Source organism: Tursiops truncatus, chromosome 7 (assembly GCF_011762595.2).
Source record: "Tursiops truncatus isolate mTurTru1 chromosome 7, mTurTru1.mat.Y, whole genome shotgun sequence".
Classification (NCBI taxonomy): Eukaryota; Metazoa; Chordata; class Mammalia; order Artiodactyla; family Delphinidae; genus Tursiops; species Tursiops truncatus.
The window spans coordinates 21,352,395-21,371,779 of record NC_047040.1 but is presented as its reverse complement, the minus strand read 5'-3'; the positions used below and the strand labels follow the sequence as shown (position 1 = coordinate 21,371,779).

Genomic DNA, 19,385 nt, shown 5'->3' with positions numbered 1-19,385 from the left:
AAGGATGAGAATCAGTTAAGACTTGGTTCCCTGACTCAGTTCTCCGCAGCCCAGGTTTCTAAACCCATAAGCTAAGAGAGATGAAAATTGAAATGCCATATGTCCATTTGTAGTCTGTCAAAGCAAAACATAGAATAATACTCTGGAAGCTAATAATAACACTCTGTGAAACATTGTAAACGAAAGTTCAAAGTGGCTGGCCGTTTTCACTCTGTACACAGTAGTGATTTGGAAATTATGGGTATATTCCTTTCAATGCAACTTACTCAAATTCAAACAGATTTCTTGTGATGTTAGTAACAGAAAGTGACCTGAGAGAATGGATAAACGCATTAATCCAACGGAAAACAAGCCATCATTGTGCCACGATCCCTCTTTGATCATTGGCGAGTAATCACATAAACTAGTTTCTGCTGTTGTCAATGCGGTCCTCTTCCAGAAGTTACTGACTTTAATTTCTCAGCTAAATGAAAGTTAATTTCATGATGCTCTTTAAAAATGATTTAACCACTTATGTTAAACGAATTTACAAATAACAACAACTACCTAATTAACGTTTTTTAAAATAATGCCCAAATCCCAAAGATAAATACATATTTAATATATTTTAATGACTCATAATGAAATAATATGTATTTCAATAGATAAAGGCTCCAGCACTAATGGAGAATCACTATGAATGTGTTAGCTACAGTTGCAGACTTGTGTATTTCATTGTTGACTCAAGATACTGTCACGATGGGGTTTCCTGAAGAAAAGACTCTGAAATGGAGATTGGCGTGCAAGAAGTTTATAAGCAAGTACCTACAGAGGAGAGAGGAAAGGCAGGGTTGGGACAATTGTACTGAGATGTCACAATAAAGGCCTCCGTCAATCTAATGGGGAGCTCTAGAGCTAGGATAACTCTAGCCCTGCAACAACTAACTAGTCAGTAGAGGCAGGATGCCCCTAACAGGGGAGTGGCCTTGGACAAGGCAGCTCTCACTGGTTGAGGTCAATTCCTACAGAGACCCGGCTGAGATCTCAGACACCAACACTGCCAGAAGCTGAGGAATGAATAGTTCAGTCCCAAAGGGGGCAGACCCGAGCAGTACTCCACATCATCTGCTACAGTGCATCCCTGTGTTGCTTGGATCCACTTGCCTTTTTTTTTTTTTTTTTTTTGCGGTACGCGGGCCTCTCACTGTTGTGGCCTCTCCCATTGCGGAGCACAGGCTCCGGACGCGCAGGCCCAGCGTCCATGGCTCACGGGCCCAGCCGCTCCGTGGCATGTGGGATCTTCCCGGACCGGGGCACGAACCCGTGTCCCCTGCACCGGCAGGTGGACTCTCAACCACTGCGCCACCAGGGAAGCCCCCACTTGCTTTTTAAGGCACACCCTGGGAGAGGATCCTCTGGGAGTCTGGGGCATTTCTTTTCCTGGAGAAAGGCTAATTGAACAACTTACAGCCCCACTGCTACAGCTGGTCTCAAGGCCACAGTAATACTTATCATCTCTCTTCTAGATTCCCTAACAGTACTCCTCGAAACTGTCAAGGTCATCAAAAGCAAGGAAAGTCTGAGAAACTATCACAGCCAAGAGGAGCCTAAGAGAACATGATGACTATATGCAATACAGTGACCCGGACAGGATCCTGCAACAGAAAAAGACATTAGGTAAAAACTAAGGTATTGGAATAAACTATGGACTTTAGTTAATAATAATGCATCAATAGTGGTTCATTAGATGTGACAAATGTACCATGCTACGGTTTGATGTTAATAATAGAAACTTGATATGAGGCATATGGGAATGCTCTGTACAACCTTTGGAACTTTTCTGTAAATCTAAGACTATTCTAAAATTAAGAGTTTATGTTAAAAATAACAGAGAAAAAGTAGATTGTTGCTAGACTTTGCACTCATGCCTTCGTGAGTCTGACAAAAACCCAACTCGTGATAAGCAGTTTTTCAAGTAATGTGTAATTATCCCTTGCAAATGGCATGGCCTTACTCCAGAACCCGAGGAGTCTGTGTTGTCATTCTCCTATTGAGTTTTCCATAAATTCCACATAGCAGCTTTTCTTATCACTGACTTTTAATACTAAGGGGTCTGCAGGGTCCTATGATACAAGCGTCAAGCCACTTGGCCATAGCCTGGACGTGCTTTGGAGCCCTTTCTTGCCCTGGACCTCATTCAGAGCTAGCAGCTTTTCATCTCCCCCAGTTAAATGGGATGGAGCAGTATTTGTAGGTGACAACATAAAGAAGCCTACCAAGCATTCTGCTGGCTCCGTAGAGGTGGGAGGTGTAAGATGAAATAACTCAACCTTTCCTTTGAGGGGATGTTTCAGCATGCCACAGACCAATGGACCCCTGAAAACTTCACTGAAGTGACAGGCCCCTGAGACTCTGTAGAATTTCTCTCATCCTTTGAAGTGCATGTCTTTCCTTAAGGTCTCCAATGCATTTGCCACTTGGTACTCATCGGATCTAAGGTTACCGATATAGTAACCGATGTGATATTCTGCAGAGTCCACACGGTCCAGATCCTTTGGGGCTATAACAGACGGCAGGAGAGTTTAGACAGCTCTGGAGCAATACCATAAATGTATACTGTTGTCCATCTCAAGTGAATGCAAACACTTTCTGACCTACCTTTCTGATGGGTACGGAAAGAACGCATTTACCACATCAACAGTCCCACTGTAGCTGAGGCTTGTTACTTTATTCTCACAAAGATCCCACCTCTAGCTCAGCAGCTGCAATTAGGGCTACTGCTTGGTTGAATTTTCAATAATTCACTTTCATTCTCCAGTGTCCATCTAGTTTTAGGGCCAGAGTGGTGAATTAAATGGAATTATAACCAGGACCAACACTCCTGCATCCTTTAGGTCTTGAAGGGTACTAATCTCTGTCACCTTTCTGGAGTGCAATATTGATTTTGATTTACTATCTTGGCCAGGGGGTGAAGCAGTTTCAGAGTCTTTCACTTAGCTTTCTCATTAAGATGGTTTTTAACCCACAGGCCAAAAAATGAATGTTGGTTGTGCCAAGCGCCAAGTATACTCAGCCCAATAATTTATTCTGGAACTGGGAAGGTGACCACTGGGTAGATCCATGAACTCAGTGGACCTACTGTGAGTCAGAACTGGGGTAGGACTCCATTTATTATTTGAATTCCATGTACCCTCCTTCTAAATGGCACACTGTAATGATACTCTTGTCCTTGGGTATCAATGTCAACTTGGATCTTGTGTCCCATGCCCTCAGAGTATGTGTGTATACTCCTTTCCCCAGTGTACAGTTATCTCAGCAAATGACCATAGGTCCTTTAGAGGCAGGACTAGGGGAAGCAGTGCCGTATGCACTTGCAGTGGTGTTTCAAAGTCTTCCTTCTTGGGGATCTAGTCTTTCCTTTAGTCAGTAGTTTCTGGGTCTAGAAAATAGCCAAGGTCTGGAAACTTGGCAAGAGATCATAGCTACTTATTATGTGGCTGTGGCTGGGTCCTACCTATCTCCTGACCCTCCATCCTTGAGATCTTTCGACGGTACAGCCTCAGCAATACTCTTATTGGCTACCCATCTATTTTGCCCCTAGGGATGCCATGATCCATCAACCATCTCCAAATCTCTCTGCAGGTAACCCTCAGATCTGGCCATTTCTTATGATAATTGTGTCCACTTGTCTCCTGACAGTGAAGCATTGCCACTGGGCCCCTATTCTGCCATCCCCATTGCTACCAGTGAGCCCACTTCTGGAACAGCCTCTGGCCTACAGGGATACTACTGAGTTTTCAGTGATGCTGGTGACTCCTCACCAAAGCATTCTTTATCACTTTGGCCAGTGTGTCCACTGTGCCTTCCTGGGGCCTCCTTTAAGAAAACATAAATACTTTATTATTTGTTGCAATAATTTTTTTATTGCAACAAATAATATTTGCAACAAATATTATTTGTTGTTCCATGGAATAGGAAATCAGGTGTTCTATCTGCTAATTACAGGGTTTTCCCCCTGGTGCACACTAAAATAAGTAACTATTAATATAAAATTTTCCATCCATCTACAACCTGAAACTGCCCTGCAGACACACGTGAACCTCTGGATCCCAGTTGTGCTGAGCACCTTGTGACCTGAAGTGGTCATGTCAGTCACCCTCAAGCCTCTCTCATGTACTCCTCAATGGATTTGAGCACAGATCTGCCCCTTGACTAGCTTTAGAATGATGGGAGGTCCTTAAGCCCATCTATCTCTCAACCTCTTTACCCTTTAATTTAAAGGAATTATGGAAAGAACATCTGTTCCTTCTTAATTCTCAGAAATATGACACACATTCAGCTGAAAAGTAAACACAGAAACCTCTTAATCCTTTGCAAGGCAAATTTCCTGGATAATTCCATGAGTTTTTATAATCATAGAGACAATTTTATCCTTACTTATTCATTACCAAAAATAAAGACTATGTTTATAATGTATTCTCCATAGATGCAAACAATCTCATCTATTTTGACACCAAAAAAAGGCAGAAAGACAAAATACAAATTCCAAGGACAAGGATGAAAACAATATGATTTTCAAAGTTTTTTATTTGTTTTGGTTTAATTTATTGTTTGTTTTTGTTTGTTTCACTGTTTGTATGTTTATCTTGCAAGAGCCTATAGATGTGAGGGAACATATCTGCAGGCTAATTTTAAACAACATGAGAGAGGTACTAAGTACTAAATAAAACAAAATAAAAAATGTCTTTTTTATTTTAAAAAATAAAACTTTTAGTTTACTTATTAAACTAGGAAGAATATTCCTGAAACATGTGAGTTAAATCGGTCTGCAAAGCATTCATAAATGGAGAACATGTATCTCCTCTAACAAATATTTTAAACACTGTGTTCACTACCAAAAGAGCTAATCAGGGTAGGGAAATTGTGAAGTCACAATCCCCCGCGCAGACTAAATACAAGTTACTTTTTAACTTGAAGTCAGAAAAGTAAAATCTGTAAAAGTAAAAATATTGCCATTGTTCTCAGCAGTCTACTGACAAATACGACAAGCTCTCAAAGTCTTTTCAACAAAATGAACCCTGATTTCGTGGCAAGCTCCTTGCTTAGGTGGCAATTAACTTTTTTTTTTTTTTTTTTTGCGGTACGCGGGCCTCTCACTGCCGTGGCCTCTCCTGTTGCGGAGCACAGGCTCCGGACGCGCAGGCCCAGCGGCCATGGCTCACGGGCCCAGCCGCTCCGCGGCATGTGGGATCTTCCCGGACCGGGGCACAAACCCGTGTCCCCTGCATCGGCAGGCGGACTCTCAACCACTGCGCCACAAGGGAAGCCCGGCAATTAACTTTTGAAACTGGGCTGCTCAATCTGTGGATAGACGCAAACTGTATTGACAGAATTGCTCCACTTTGAAAATCATCTTCAGGATGGAAGATAGTCCAGCAATGACCTTCTTCAATGCAACACTGCCTGAAGAGTTGCTACTGCTGCTGCTGGTGCCTCGCGGGGCTAAGCCCCAGGCTGGCAGGGTGAGCACTGACCCCAGTGCACTGTGACCACGGGCTCTCCGTGCCCACTCTGGGTCCTGGAGCTGAGGCCACGCTGCATGAGAGATCCCTGGGCAGGTGCAACTCTCAGTCAACAAGCTGGAAACAGGTTAAAGAGAAGAGAAGACAGTAAAGGTCAAATAGATGCTATCCCAGATCAAATATCAAGGGTTTGTGGACTAGAGCTGGACAATATGTAAAAATGAGGTAACCAGATATCAATAACGTTGAGAATTCAAGATGCTTGTACCACAGCTGAAGACACAGCTTTTCACATGGAGCTGCAGGAAGTTCTGCTTGGGAGCACTCTATTTAGGATTCACTTCTGAGCGGCACTCCTAGATAGTCCTCTTATTTGGTACATCTAAACTTCTGAATAATCCCAAAATGATGCCTCCAACACCTCCAAGGTTCTGTAGGTGCTTCCAAATCAAAGAAAGGTCTTGTCACGCCTGGTATTATTTTGGTGTTAGCCTATATTATATAACAATTATTTAAAAATTGGTAATCCATATTTGGGCTCAATGATAGCTTTATAAATCTTATTTTATTAACTAGAACATCCTATTCTCCCAATAGGATTAGTGGCTAGAGCTTATTGTACAACCAAAACCAAAATGGGGGCAATGGGTTCTTGGAATCTAATCACCCATGATGAAATGTCCCACTGACCAACTCTCTGATGCAAGATCACCAGGGCGTTTCAACGCAGCCTCAACTTTCATATAGTCAAGTCCTCATGATGAGCAGATATCCAAACGCTGAGACTTTTGTAGGACTCAGAATCCTTCTTCTCTTAGCTAGCCTCTTCTTGCCCATTTTCTTTTACACGCATCTGTCCAACTTTGGTAGGCTGTTGAGTTCCAGTAAGAGAAATCCCATTCTGCCTCGTAGCCTCTCCCTTAGGGACTTGGAAAGGGAAGGTAGTGCAGTCCTTTCTGGCCATCTGCCTGGCATGGGACCCCAGGCTTCTTGGGGTACGTCTGACTGGCAACTTTAAAGAATTCTTCCGCAGCATCGAGTGCAATGAGACGGTCCTGCCAAAAAATTAAAAATACAAATGTTGTCAAGATGGGAACCAAGCCATGTTCATGGGAAAACCAATCTAAAAACTACAATATCCATCCTAGAAATAATGATGAGTGAGTAAAACATTTATTAAATTTTTCCCAACAAATTGAGAGACACTCCTTAGCCCTTACTTACATTATCCAAGAAACATTCCACTGCTCTTAGTGTCCTTTCAAATCATATTTCAATCTTAGGTTATACACACAACATTTCTCACATCTCTCTGACCTAGAAATGGTTCAAAAAGCTGACTGCACAGCTAAATTGGCTGAAAAATACAGACAGATTCTTGAGCCACAATGCAAGTCTCAGCCGGTCTAAGTGCAATCCAGAAACCTGAATTTTTAAAGCCCTCCAAGTGATTATGATGTGCTGGCCACTGGGTACCAATGCATAAGATGCCGGAATCGTCTGCCATACCTCATACCATGGTGGAGCTGGTGGTGTGAGAATGCTGAGACTATGGACTAGTAGAGAAGCAAAACTTTAGAGCAAAATCAGAGCAGGTGGAGAAAGACATCCACTTACCACAACAAAGAGATATCTCTCCGAAAGCTCCCAACCGGTTGGGAAAATATTGGTCTCTTCAGCCAGTCTCAACAATATCTCCCGAGCTTCCCTTGTGTTTCTAGAATCACTGATGGTGCTGAGTTTGGTCACTGACAACAAAGAGTCCACTTCCTTTTGAAAACCTAAGGTAAAGAGATTGAACCCTCACGTTAATTAGTCACAAGGAAATGATGGTCCTGCAGGAGATTAAGGGACCCAACAGTGGATTAGAAATATGAGAAAACTGAAGCCCAAGGCACCACTGCCTGTGCTGCTTCCCAGCACAGTGAGGTTGGTGGGGTCCTTAATTAAAATTCCCTTGCGATTCCTTCTTACCAGATTTTCTTTGTTAACTTTTTCCTCCGAGTTAAGCCTCGGATACTCATCCACTGACTGCCTGCTGCCCCTTTTCTTGGTTTGGAAACCCTTCTCCCACTCCCCACTCTTCACCTCCTCCCCTGTTTCCTGAATTCCTACTTCCCCTGATACCTGCACAATGGTCACCTTCAGGCCCTACTTCTCCAAGCCCAGATTCCCTTCCCCGGGGCAATATGGCTGACTGGCTAAATTACTTACTGCAAAGGTCTAAAAGACTCATAGATTTACCCTTCCTGGGATAACTTACATCATAAAGAGGAGACTATGAAGTCAGGACAATACTGGGTGAGTAAAGAGGGAGAGTTCCACCCCACCCCATCATATCCCAACTAAAGCAACAGCGGCTAGCAACTTGGTACCCCACTTTTGAAAGGTTATGATGCCAAGGTGTCATGTTCTCTTTCAAAGCAGAAGGACTGAGGACTTCAAAATTGATAAATTCATTATTCTAAAACATGAAAACAAGCTTACTTTGTAATGTGAGGACCATGTTTATTGTATCACAACCCTGGCAGGTTTAAGAAAAATCAATACCCAATATCTACTCTAATACCACAGGTATTTTGCTGTCTCTCTTACAAATAATATTTCTCCCAATCTGCCTTACCTTATAAAGCTATGATTAACTGGCCAATCACTCCCACATAATGCAATCAATGTACAATGCCCAAAAAAGTCAATGGTGGTGCCCATATGATTCCACTGCCCTGTGCTACTTGATACTGAGGAGAGATGGAGTAACACACGGCAAAATATGTCCTCAAGACAGGGTCTGATGATAACAGAAACATCAGATGTTTATCTGAGGATACAGGGAGGACGGGATTGGGAAAATAATTAGTACACAGTAGCCTTAATCAGTCAGTTACTGACATTCCTTTCATAAAAACCATGCTGGAGAAAGTGAAGAGGAATGCTCACAACTGGATATTTTTACCATTTCATAATCACTTTCAGACTCACCTAAATCTTCTAAAATGCGTTTCCATCTATTTCTCACTTCCCTTCGAATCTGTCGCAGGGTGTAGATATCGTAGTTGAGTTTTTGCCACTCCTGTAGGAAAATAAAAATTCAGTTTTATTTTTACATTTTGGCCTAAATCCCTAATTCCCAAAGTTAAGCTGTTTAAGCCTGTGGTTCTCCTCTTCACTAATCTTCAAAACAAATCCCAAAAGAACAGAAGGAGATGGGAAGATGACATCAACAGGAATACATCAGCTCCATGTCTGGAGAATCTGCTGTATACCAGGTGATATGACACATTACATAAATTATCCTAATTAAACTCTTCACATTACCTATTCTTTCAACTTCAGTGATAACACCTGTAAAGTAGGGATAACAAGAGTGAACATTCCATTTAAGATAGTTATAAAGATAAAAGGTATAAAAAAAACCCTTTATATATAAAATACCTGCACACAGTGAGCACCGAATAAAATCTATGTATTACTGAAGCCATTTTATAGATAATGAAACTGAAGCCAGGAAAGGTTAACTGGTTAATCCAGTATCATCCAGCTAACGGGTATCAGAATTGGTGTTTGAATTCAGATCTCACTCCAAAGTTCATGAGAAAAATGACACACAGAGATTTCCCTGGCGGTCCGGTGGTTTAAAAATGGTCCACATCAAAAAAAAATCTTAAAAAAAAAAAAAAGGAAAAATGACACACAAAGAATTTGTGTCTTTCTTTGTTATCAGAATAAAGCAGACCTGAAGTAGATCCCAAGTTTCTTGACTTCCAGCCAGTTTCTTTCACCGTATCTCAGCATTGCTCTCATTCATTTATGTTCCCATTGTAGGATGAATCTTTCAAGCATTCAGCAGAACTATTAAAAGATTATCATTCTGAAAACTTCAATCTTATGAGTAGTAGGTCCCCAAACAGAACTTGAACCTTTCAGGAGCATCAGAATCTTTACTGAGCTAGGCATTTGTGTTAAATGCCATGGAAATTTGTTTTCAAGGAGACTTCTCTATCGAGAAGGGTCATTTTATAGAGTATACCTTTTCCTCTTGGCAAGAGCATTAACCACACAAGTATCCTAACGCACAGCTTAAAAGAACATCATTCTAAATGCTCAATTCTGACTCCACTAACCGGAAATGTTTCAATGATGCCATTATTTCCCTACCAAGTTCCTTTCAAGGCTTGCCTCGCTCATCCCTAATCAACTGTCATGACTGGTTAAGAGAAATCAATTTAGCTGCCATTCCCAAACATTTATAGATACCACTTTGAGAAAGAAAAGCTAGCAAAATAAAGCGCGTTTTGTTATGATTGCATTTTAGATCTTGGATCTGAAGATACAAAGGCATCAAAAAGTCATGGATTTCACAAGACTATAATTCAAAAAGATACACGCACCCCTCTGTTCATAGCAGCACTATACACAATAGCCAAGACGTGGAAACAACATAAACGTCCATCAGCTGATGACTGGATAAAGAGGATGTGGTACATATATACAATGGAATACTCCTCAGCCATAAAAAGAATGAAATAATGCCATTTGCAGCAACATGGATGGACCTAGAGATTATCACACTAAGTGAAGTCAGTCAGAAAGACAAATACCATATGATATGACTTATATGTGGAATCTAAAATATGACACAAATGAACCTATCTATGAAGCAGAAACAGACTCACAGACAGAGAACAGACTTGTGATTACCAAGGGGGAGGGGAGAAGGGGGAGGGAAGGATTGGGAGTTTGGGATTAGCAAATGCAAACTATTACATATAGAATGGATAAACAACAAGGTCCTACTGTAGAGCACAGGGAACTACATTCAATACCCTGTGATAAACCAAAATGGTAAAGAATATGAAAAAGAATGTATATATATGTATAAATGAATCACTTTGCTGTACAGCAGAAATTAACACAACATTGTTAATCAACTATACCTCAATAAAATGAATTTTTTATAACAAGGTCATGGATTTCAGCAATTTTCTAGAAATCAGGAAGTGGTGAATCTGAGTACTCTTTCCTGGTCCTCTGTTTTTGACCAAAGGTGTGTATACACATGTGTTTGCATAAGTGTGCAGTGGCTGGGGTCAGGGATGAAGCCTGTGACACTGGAAGGCAACGCTGACTGCGTCATCTCAGAAATATGCAATCCTGACCTCATCTTCAGCACCATGTTAAAGCACTCCTATCTAATGCCCCACAGACTGTGTTAAGTATTCAATACAGTATTGCCATTTTCATTGGGTGGGTCATTCAGTATATACAGCATTTTGGAAAAGAGCATGGGTGTCAGAGCCAGACTTCCCAGGTTTGAATCCCAGCTCCATTATTTATTAACAGCCTAACTTCGGGCAAGTTCATAACCTCACTGTGTGTCAGTGGACTCATCTGTAATATGGAGATAGTAATACTACCTACCTCTCAGGCTTATTCTGAGGACCAAATGCTTTCATGCAAGCCCTGAAAATGGAGTTTGGTGCACATTCTCCTCCAAAGCAGTGTAGGCACAGTTAAGAAACAGTCTTCCAAGACTCAGGATGATTTCTATTATGAGGATTGAGGACACTATACATGACATTAGGCAGTACCTCATTTGTGAGGACGTCGAGAAGAAAATTTTCTCTGCTCTTGACATTAGGTAGGATTTCACTTTTCCTAAAAAATGTTTCACTGTTCTGAACATTGTGAATTTTATAACTGATCAGTTTCCACACTTACCTGAAAATGTCGAGTCCTTTCATGGAAAACATATAGGATTTTGAAAGCATTTTTGAATTATCAAAATTTGTACTACTTTTTATATCTTTATGTTTTTTCTCTTTTCTCATCTTCTTCTAGTTTGTGCCCTCATTGTATTTTCATGTACGTTACCTTAAGTCTTTTTTGATTAAAAAAAAAGACTATAGGGCTTCCCTGGTGGCGCAGTGGTTCGGAGTCCACCTGCCGATGCAGGGGACGCGGGTTCGTGCGCCGGTCCGGGAAGATCCCACGTGCCGCGGAGCGGCTGGGCCCGTGAGCCATGGCCGCTGAGCCTGCGCGTCCGGAGCCTGTGCTCCGCAAGGGGAGAGGCCACAACAGTGAGAGGCCCGCGTACCGCAAAAAAAAAAAAAAAGACTATAAATAAACAAAAAATTACACAGAGCAGCACTGTGCTTATTCTCAATGAAATTGACCCTCCTGGCTGGACTAAATGAAAAGTGACCAGGCTTCGACTCACACTTGATTAGAGACCCACACAGTCAATCCACAGATGAGATGCTTTACATATTCACACAACCTTAAATGATGTAACATACCACTAGGTGGCTTCATTAACTTGCGATTAAAGGTCTCTGCTAATTTTTCTTTTAGCTCCTTAGGCTGATGCCTCAGAACTTCTGTCCTGAAGGAAGTGTAGCCAAATCTCTATTTTTCGGAGACCCATTCATCACTGGGTAATCCAGGCTTCAGACTTTTTTTTTAATCTTTCTTTTCTTGCTGTCCATCAGTTATTTTGCTATTCCTAAACACTAACACGGAATGTTATACAAATCCATTCCGTTTCAGTGTCTGTTCCTCTGATAAACTGTTAGATGGTGAAGCAACGATGTAACATTTTAAAATCCGCTAAGGATGGATCCACACACGATGCACGTGATAAGTACCTGTTAGGATTAACAGAACGAAACGCTGCATTTCATAAATCCATATTATAACTGTCTTCTTTTGACAGAATAGTCATGGATAATCATATATGAAAGTATTTGAAAGTTCTGTGCAAAATTTAAAGCTCTAAAACCAGAAGAAGCTTGGGCAGAGTTTTAACTAAGTACTGGCTTTTGAAAAAAGAAATAAGAGGGGAATTTGAACTCCTCTTTAACATACGATCCCAAAGGACAGAATCTAAATGTAGCAAATGAGAAACGGTGATGAACAAAATCTTACCCACAACTAAAGAAACTCATTTATTCCCTGGTATTAGAGAAAAGCAAGTCTTATGATGTCCTTCTACATTTTAAAAATTGTACCAATTTTCTTTAGACAAACAATTTGAAAATAACAAGTTAAATATTCTTCACAAGTGACTTGATGCTCAAATCTATTAGACATCAGAAGTTAAGCTCTTATTTTAAAACAATCTTTGTTTGCTCGTAATTTCTGAAGTAATACATTGTGGTCTTTGTGATGCTGCGGCCCGAAACTTTTAACAATGAATACATTAGCAGAGGTGTAATAAAAGAAATCATGCAGACTTAATTTCATAAGGTACCTGGGAACCAAGTCAAACTGAAAAAATGTGATTGAAAACAAGTAACTGAAGATGCTTAGCTTAATTTTTGAGGTTTTTCTCCTCCCTAGTTGTTGGCCAAATCAGATCAGGGTTGCTAGATAAGAAGGGTGAGGCCAAACATGAAAGGAGAACAAAGCTCAACCTCCTGCCACCATCAGGAGCTCGGTCTCCTGCAGCTTTCCATCCCATGAGCTTGCCTTGACCTTGAGTCGGGATCATTTTCTCACGCATAAAATTAAAACATTTTATTCATACCTACACTGTGTTAGTGTGAGGTTGTGGAAACATAGCACCATCAAAAAGTACTCTTACTTCTTGTTAAAAAGGTGATTTATACATTTAAAGAAATGTACGTTAACAATAGGTGACATACATATATTATTTGTTATATTCATATTTATGGTCTATTACAGTGAAAGCATACAGATTAAGTTCAGTAAAGCCAAAAGGCACATAGAGTGGAGTCCAGGAGAGACCCAGGAACAGGCTTCCAGTTGTCTCTCCCATGGAGTCATATAGACGGTACTTAGTTTTCCTAGCAATGACGTGTAACAATAGGTGACATATATTTTAAAATCATCTTATACTCTTAGGAACAACTTCAAGAGATTAATTTATTTTTAATTATAAAAATAATATAATCACATAGAAATAAAAATTCAAAGAGAACAGAGGGTATAAAATGAAAACTAAAAGTTTACTTTCTCATTCTCTATTTTTGCCTTATTTTAGAAGTAGTTACTTCTGAACATTTTTTTTCTTCCTCCTCCCCTCCCTCTCTCTTCTTCTTCCTCCTTCTCCTTTCTTTTCTTCTTCTCTGGTAGCTACTTCCATAACTCCTCCAAATATTAGGTTTACACTTCCAATCTCATATGCATTGACTTTAAAATTTCTTTGTGCTCTCTGCTATGGACAAAGAGAGCTATTTAGCTCTTCCCTCTCTCTCTCTCTCTCTCTCATTGCAAGGGAGACAGGACAAGTGGGGACACAGATTCTCATTAGTCTTTGGACAAATCACGATCTATCCCCTGGGGCTGGTACACTGTGGCCCCAAACAAAATCTGGGTTCTAGTAGCAAAAAAGAAAGATGTGGTACAGACACTGGGGCAACTGATCTGTCTGCCACGAGCAGACATTTGACGTTTGCTTCTCCAAGATATATTTTCCCCTTCTCTCATCAGTCTGTCAAGTTTACCCCAATTTTCCTTTAGAGAACAGTTATATTCTCAGCTCTAAGACTGGACACTGATTGGCTTAAGCTAATCAACTCAACCTTGCAACATATTAGAACCAACAGGGAATATTTTAAAATACCAATGCATGGGATCCACCTCCCAGAGCAATGAAATCAGAATCCTTTGAAGGGGTGCCAGGCTTGAAATCCAATAACTTAAGCCAATCAGCATATCCTATTGGCTCAGGTATGGGCACAGTACCCAGTTCAAGCCAAGGAGAGGCAACAAAATCCATGGGGCTTCTGGGATGATAGGGAGTGGTGTTCTCTCCTCCCCTGGAGGATGGGGTGTGAGGGTACAAAACCGAGAAACGGTCCCATCACTTGTACTACACTGAGAAGAGCCAGCTTAAAGAAAAATCAACATTCAGAAGAGGACAAAGACGAAAGTATCACATAGAGGTAGAGCCTAAGGCCATCCTGGGCCTCAGGATCAAACTTCATCTGAAGTCAGTCCTGTTTCTGGAACTCTGTTACCTAAGCTAATTCCATTCTGGTTTAGACAACTGGAGTTCTCTTTCTGGTCCTTACGTCTGAAAGATTCACGTTATAAAGCCCACTCATTGAGTACATACACAAAAAGGTAATTATAAATAGAGCACAAAATATTAATCTCATATTTTCCCACCTCTAACCCCTGGGGAAAAATGTTCAGCATATCGAGCTGTTTAGCTGGGAATGGATATGGCTTACAGAGAATGCAGTATTAATGGCTCTACCTAGGGTTCAACCTTTCCGTCCCAGGAGTGACTTAGGCAATGACACAGATATAACAGCAGTCCTTTTCTGCATCCAGGGATTGCTTTATGGTGCCTCCCCTGAATTCTGTCCACCAGAGCAGAGCTTCTCAACTCTCACAAGACTGTTGCTATAACAGGGGAAAGGAGATGGCGTATACCTCATTGGCTAATTTCTTCCAAAAATCCAGAGGAGAAGGGTCTAACTATCATTTGCTTAACCACTCAACTTCCTTAATTGCAAAGACATGTTGAACACTTTTGGCTGGATATAATGATCTATTCAAAGTTAACTTTTGATTCATAATAACTTTCAGCCAAAATCTATTCACCACCCGGAACCCAAGCATTAAGATGATCATGTCTTTTGTCTTTCTTGGATAGTGAAAAGCCATCTTCAGAGGAAGATGCTCATATCCAGGCTTAAATCTGCTTCATCTGCTTTATTTCATACCCTCAAACCAGATCATCACAAACTTAAGTTTAAGGAACGGTCCTTATTATATTTGATCTGCATAAAAACCCAGCCAAGAAGGTCTTTCCCAAATTTTACATGAAGTGAGGTAACTTTCCCTACGTTCAACTGCCCGTAGCAGCCAAGTCAGAATTCAAATCTAAGTACATCTAATTCCAAGACCCATATACCCTTAATAAAAGGAAATAAAAGCGTAACTACTTATTGTTGCTTCCCTGACCCAGCTTCTTTTTCCTTATGCATTTATTGTTTGTTTATTTAAGTTAGGTAATACAGTCATATGATTCACAATTCAAAATGCACTACAGACTGTCCCTCAGCCACCAGTGTCCTCTCCACAAGTAATAAATGTTACCAATTTCTCCGGTACCCTTCCATTTTTTCTCATAAATGGTAGCAAACTATACCCTGCACTTTTCACTTAATAATATATTTTAGCAATCATTCTGTACCAGAATATAAGGTTCCAGATACTTCTTTAACTTGACGTTTTGACCGTCTGGTATAGACAGAAACAAAATTACAATAGACATATATACTTGTTTTATAGAAAATGGTCTCCTAAAAAAATTACAATATTTTCCTAAATGTGCCTCAAAAGTAGAAAATGCCTTAAGACATTTTACTTCCTAGTCATTCTTTCTAACATCACTATCAAAAAGTACCAAGTAGGGACTTCCTTGGCAGCCCGGTGGTTAAGACTGTATATTTCCACTGCAGGGGGCACGGGTTCGATCCCTGGTTGGGGAACTAAGATCCTGCATGCCATGTGGCACAGCCAAAAAAAAAAAAAGTACCAAGTACCCACATGTATCATACACTGTATACATCCCTTTGGGAATTCCCACTTCAACTCAACACTGACATTAAAAGAAGACTCCATACAATTGTGGCTATAATAACACTGTATTGCAAAAATTACACATCGAAATCAGGGAACTGCAAAATGAAGAGTAACCAAATACTTTTACTTGAAAGTGATAGCTTTTTGGTAAAATGAATTCTTTGAACATTGTAACTGTTATCTCTTCCCTTTCAACTTTCACTAATTCATATCGTCTTATGCTACTCTCTATTTAAAATGAAGAGAGAGTCTCCAAAAGATAGAAAAATCATATTGACTTCTTCTCCCATTTTGCTTTCTGCTTTCCATTCTGCCTACAGCTTTCTTTCATTTTGTAGGTAGCGGGAAATTTCAGATAAGTAAGAGAAAGCCATGTACTACATGGGAGGGTGGGAGGTATATCTGGATTTTAACAGGCCCCTAACAGGTTCTCTCATGTTTGCTTTTCACAGAGGAATGTGAAATGGATAACGCAGGCTCGGGTGGTTTTGCAGCTACTGAAGAGTACGCAAAACTGTTGATGTCAGCCTGGAGGAAGGTTTTTAATAATGCAGGAAAGGGCTCGGGGTTTCCGTTTCAGGGCCTAGTCATTTTTATCAGTGACTTCTTGAGGTCAAAGGTCACAAAAGTAGCAGAGATAACTAACCCACGGAATGTGAGAATCAAGGTTTGAAACATATAACAAATAAGGCCTAGGACATTAAAAACTGTAGGTCGAAATTTATTAGCAGCAGTTCATGTGGAAGACACATCCTTGCATCTGGTCCTTTGGCTACGTTGACATTTTTCAACCTAAGAATCGGATGTATTTTTATTTGCTCCTAATAACAAGAACTAATAACTTTATTTATTCCTTAGTCTGCTAAGCCTTGTTAGTGTTAGTAGAGCCCCAGAAAGAAGATCAATGTTGGAAGGAACGCTCTATCCAGAATGAAGGTTTTGCAAGATGATGAGCTCTCCATCACTGGGGCTGTAAGCTATAATTTCTATACTTTGGTAGAAATGTATAATTTATATTTCATAACTTCTAGAAATTTATAAATTGTATTTTATACTATATAACTTATAACTTCTAGAAATATAATTTCTATAGGCTCTTTCAACATAATATATTCTTTGTCACCTGGAAGAATCCAAAAAGGATCTGAAGGAATTTACAACAAAAGAGAGAGAGAGAGACAGAGAGCACAACAGACAGACAGACAGATAGATAATATTTACAGAGGACTTACTACTTCCCAGATACTGCTCTAAGCTCTTTATATGTATTTACTTAGTTAATTCTCATAATATGACGTTACTCCATGAGATGAATATGATTATAACACCTGAAGAACAAGGGAACTGAGGCTCAGGGAGGTGAAATGCTTGCTCAGGTGTGCACTCCAGTAAGTGGGGAGCTGGGATTTCAGGCCCAGGCAGTCTGGTTGTAGGGCCAACACTGTCCACACTGCCCCTTCAAACTGGAAGGGAGGGGGTGTGTGCGCAAGGTAGGAAGCGAGGGAAGGACGAAAGAGCAGATACTTAGAACAGAGACCGACCTGAAGGAGGAACTAAGAAAACACCATTGAAATCCTTGAAGCAAAACAAACTTTTCTAGAAGCAAAGTATTCCCAGGCTCTAGCCAAGACTGCAGCCAGGTCCAGGAACGTCCTTCCCCACGGCTGACTCCCTGGGACGTTGTGCTCCGGTCCTTCCTTTGGGGACTTCGGCTCTGCTTCCCCTCCTCGGAACGGGTGGAAGGACCTCAGCCACCTCCCACTTTCCCCACCCGCCCTCCACAGGCCCTCCCGTCCACCTGGCTCCAAGTCATCTCCGAGGAGTGACACAAAGGCAAAACCACTCCCTTCGAGATGCGGACACGGTGGGCAGCTCACTGCCAAGGTCTGAGATTATGAAGACAAAGTTGAAAAGGTGAATGTTTGGAACCGGGCTGTGCTTGTCTGCAACAGAGGGAGCTGTGAAACTGCTCATACTTTTCTGAAACTAAGCTCCAGGCTTCAGGACTGGGGAAAACCCTGGGTTTCTTAGACTCACCTACCTACTGGGTGTTTCCTCTGCTCCCTCCCTTGATGCCCCGTCGCTCATTTCAGAAGGAGACCCCTGGAAAAGTCCCCGGAGAGCTGGCGGCCCTCTCCTCCCAGGCTTACAAGATGACAGGGTCACAAGACGCCTAATTCAGAAACCCAGCCAAGGTCCCGACGGCCGATGGGCTCAGGCGACCAGCTGCAGTTTCCCTGGCTCACGTGACGGGCTTCCACCTTCCAGAGTTAAGCAGCTGGCACCTTTGAACAAACACCCGAAAGCCTGAACCTCAGATGCCGAAGCCAAGAAAAAGAATTCTGCAAGAAACTAGCTCCCCCTTCCTGAGAGGACAGCTGGTTTCACTGACGCACTAGCCAGGAAGCCCTTCCCTTTACCCCGAGGCTTCCTCAAATGCCACATCGTTCTCCACCCTCCCTTCTTTGCCACGTGGCTTCAAAGGGAGCTTCCATAGCTGTTCTCACTTCCTCCTCAGCTCCTTACTCACCAGTCCCTGGCAATCGGCCTTTCAGATCTGCAACCCATGGCAAGTGTCAGAGTACTGTCCCCACCTTCTCAGCTCACTAGTGACTGAACAGGGACGTCCTTTCCTAAAGCACTGAATGCTGATGGCCTCCCCTTCTTCCCGTGCCTCCCCAGGTTTCTGTGGGAGAGGTGAAAAGGAATGAGCGTCTACTAAGTACCCCTCAGGACACTTAGTGGGGTGGATGTTAATCCCACCATACTTGGGAGGAAAGGTCTGGTGCTTCCCTGGAGTCAGCCAGCAGGAGGTCTGAGATTCCGACCATTGCCTCTAAGACGCCTCTTCCAGCTTATCTCCCTCACCCTTCTTCTTCCCTTTGCAGGATCCTCTTCCTCCTCTGCCTCTTCTTTTCATGCAGTCCTTTTCCAAGGCTCTGTCTTGGACCTTCTCATCTCCACCTGCCTGGATAATTTCCCCTAACTCCCTAGCTTCTGTTGTCACTACTTCCCTGCCGGTGACTCCCAAGTCTCCTTCTGTTGCCCTGACCCCAAGCCTCAGCTCCAGGTCTCCAATGCACCCCTTCTGCCGGACACCTCCACACGTGGATGGGAGGCTGACCAGGCCACTCGACAGAGCCCAATTTGACTCCCCACTGGCCTCCACCAAGCCAGTGCCCGCCCTCTGACACTCCCGACGTGGTCATCTGCTACTCACTCCCCTTCCATCCCACCTTCCACATCCAAATCAGTCACCGCATCCTGCTGCTTCGGCCTCTGTCACAAGATTCCCGTCTTTTCTCTCCCCACTGCCGCAGGCTT

At 41.9% G+C, this 19,385-nt stretch overlaps 1 protein-coding gene across 7 annotated transcripts in view; it reads right to left on the bottom strand.

Annotated features, from left to right (window-relative positions):
* Nucleotides 1-4,548: 4,548 nt before the first annotated feature.
* MREG (melanoregulin) overlaps nt 4,549-19,385 on the bottom strand; it is a 140,538-nt gene continuing 125,701 nt past the window's right edge. For all 7 annotated transcript variants that reach the window (XM_073807294.1, XM_073807297.1, XM_073807299.1 and 4 more), the window contains 3 exons: nt 8,481-8,571; nt 7,119-7,282; nt 4,549-6,556 (listed from right to left, as the gene is read on the bottom strand). In XM_073807294.1, the coding sequence (XP_073663395.1) occupies nt 6,422-6,556; nt 7,119-7,282; nt 8,481-8,571 (390 nt within the window). In that variant the 3' untranslated portion in view covers nt 4,549-6,421. The remainder of the gene's footprint in view (nt 6,557-7,118; nt 7,283-8,480; nt 8,572-19,385) is intronic.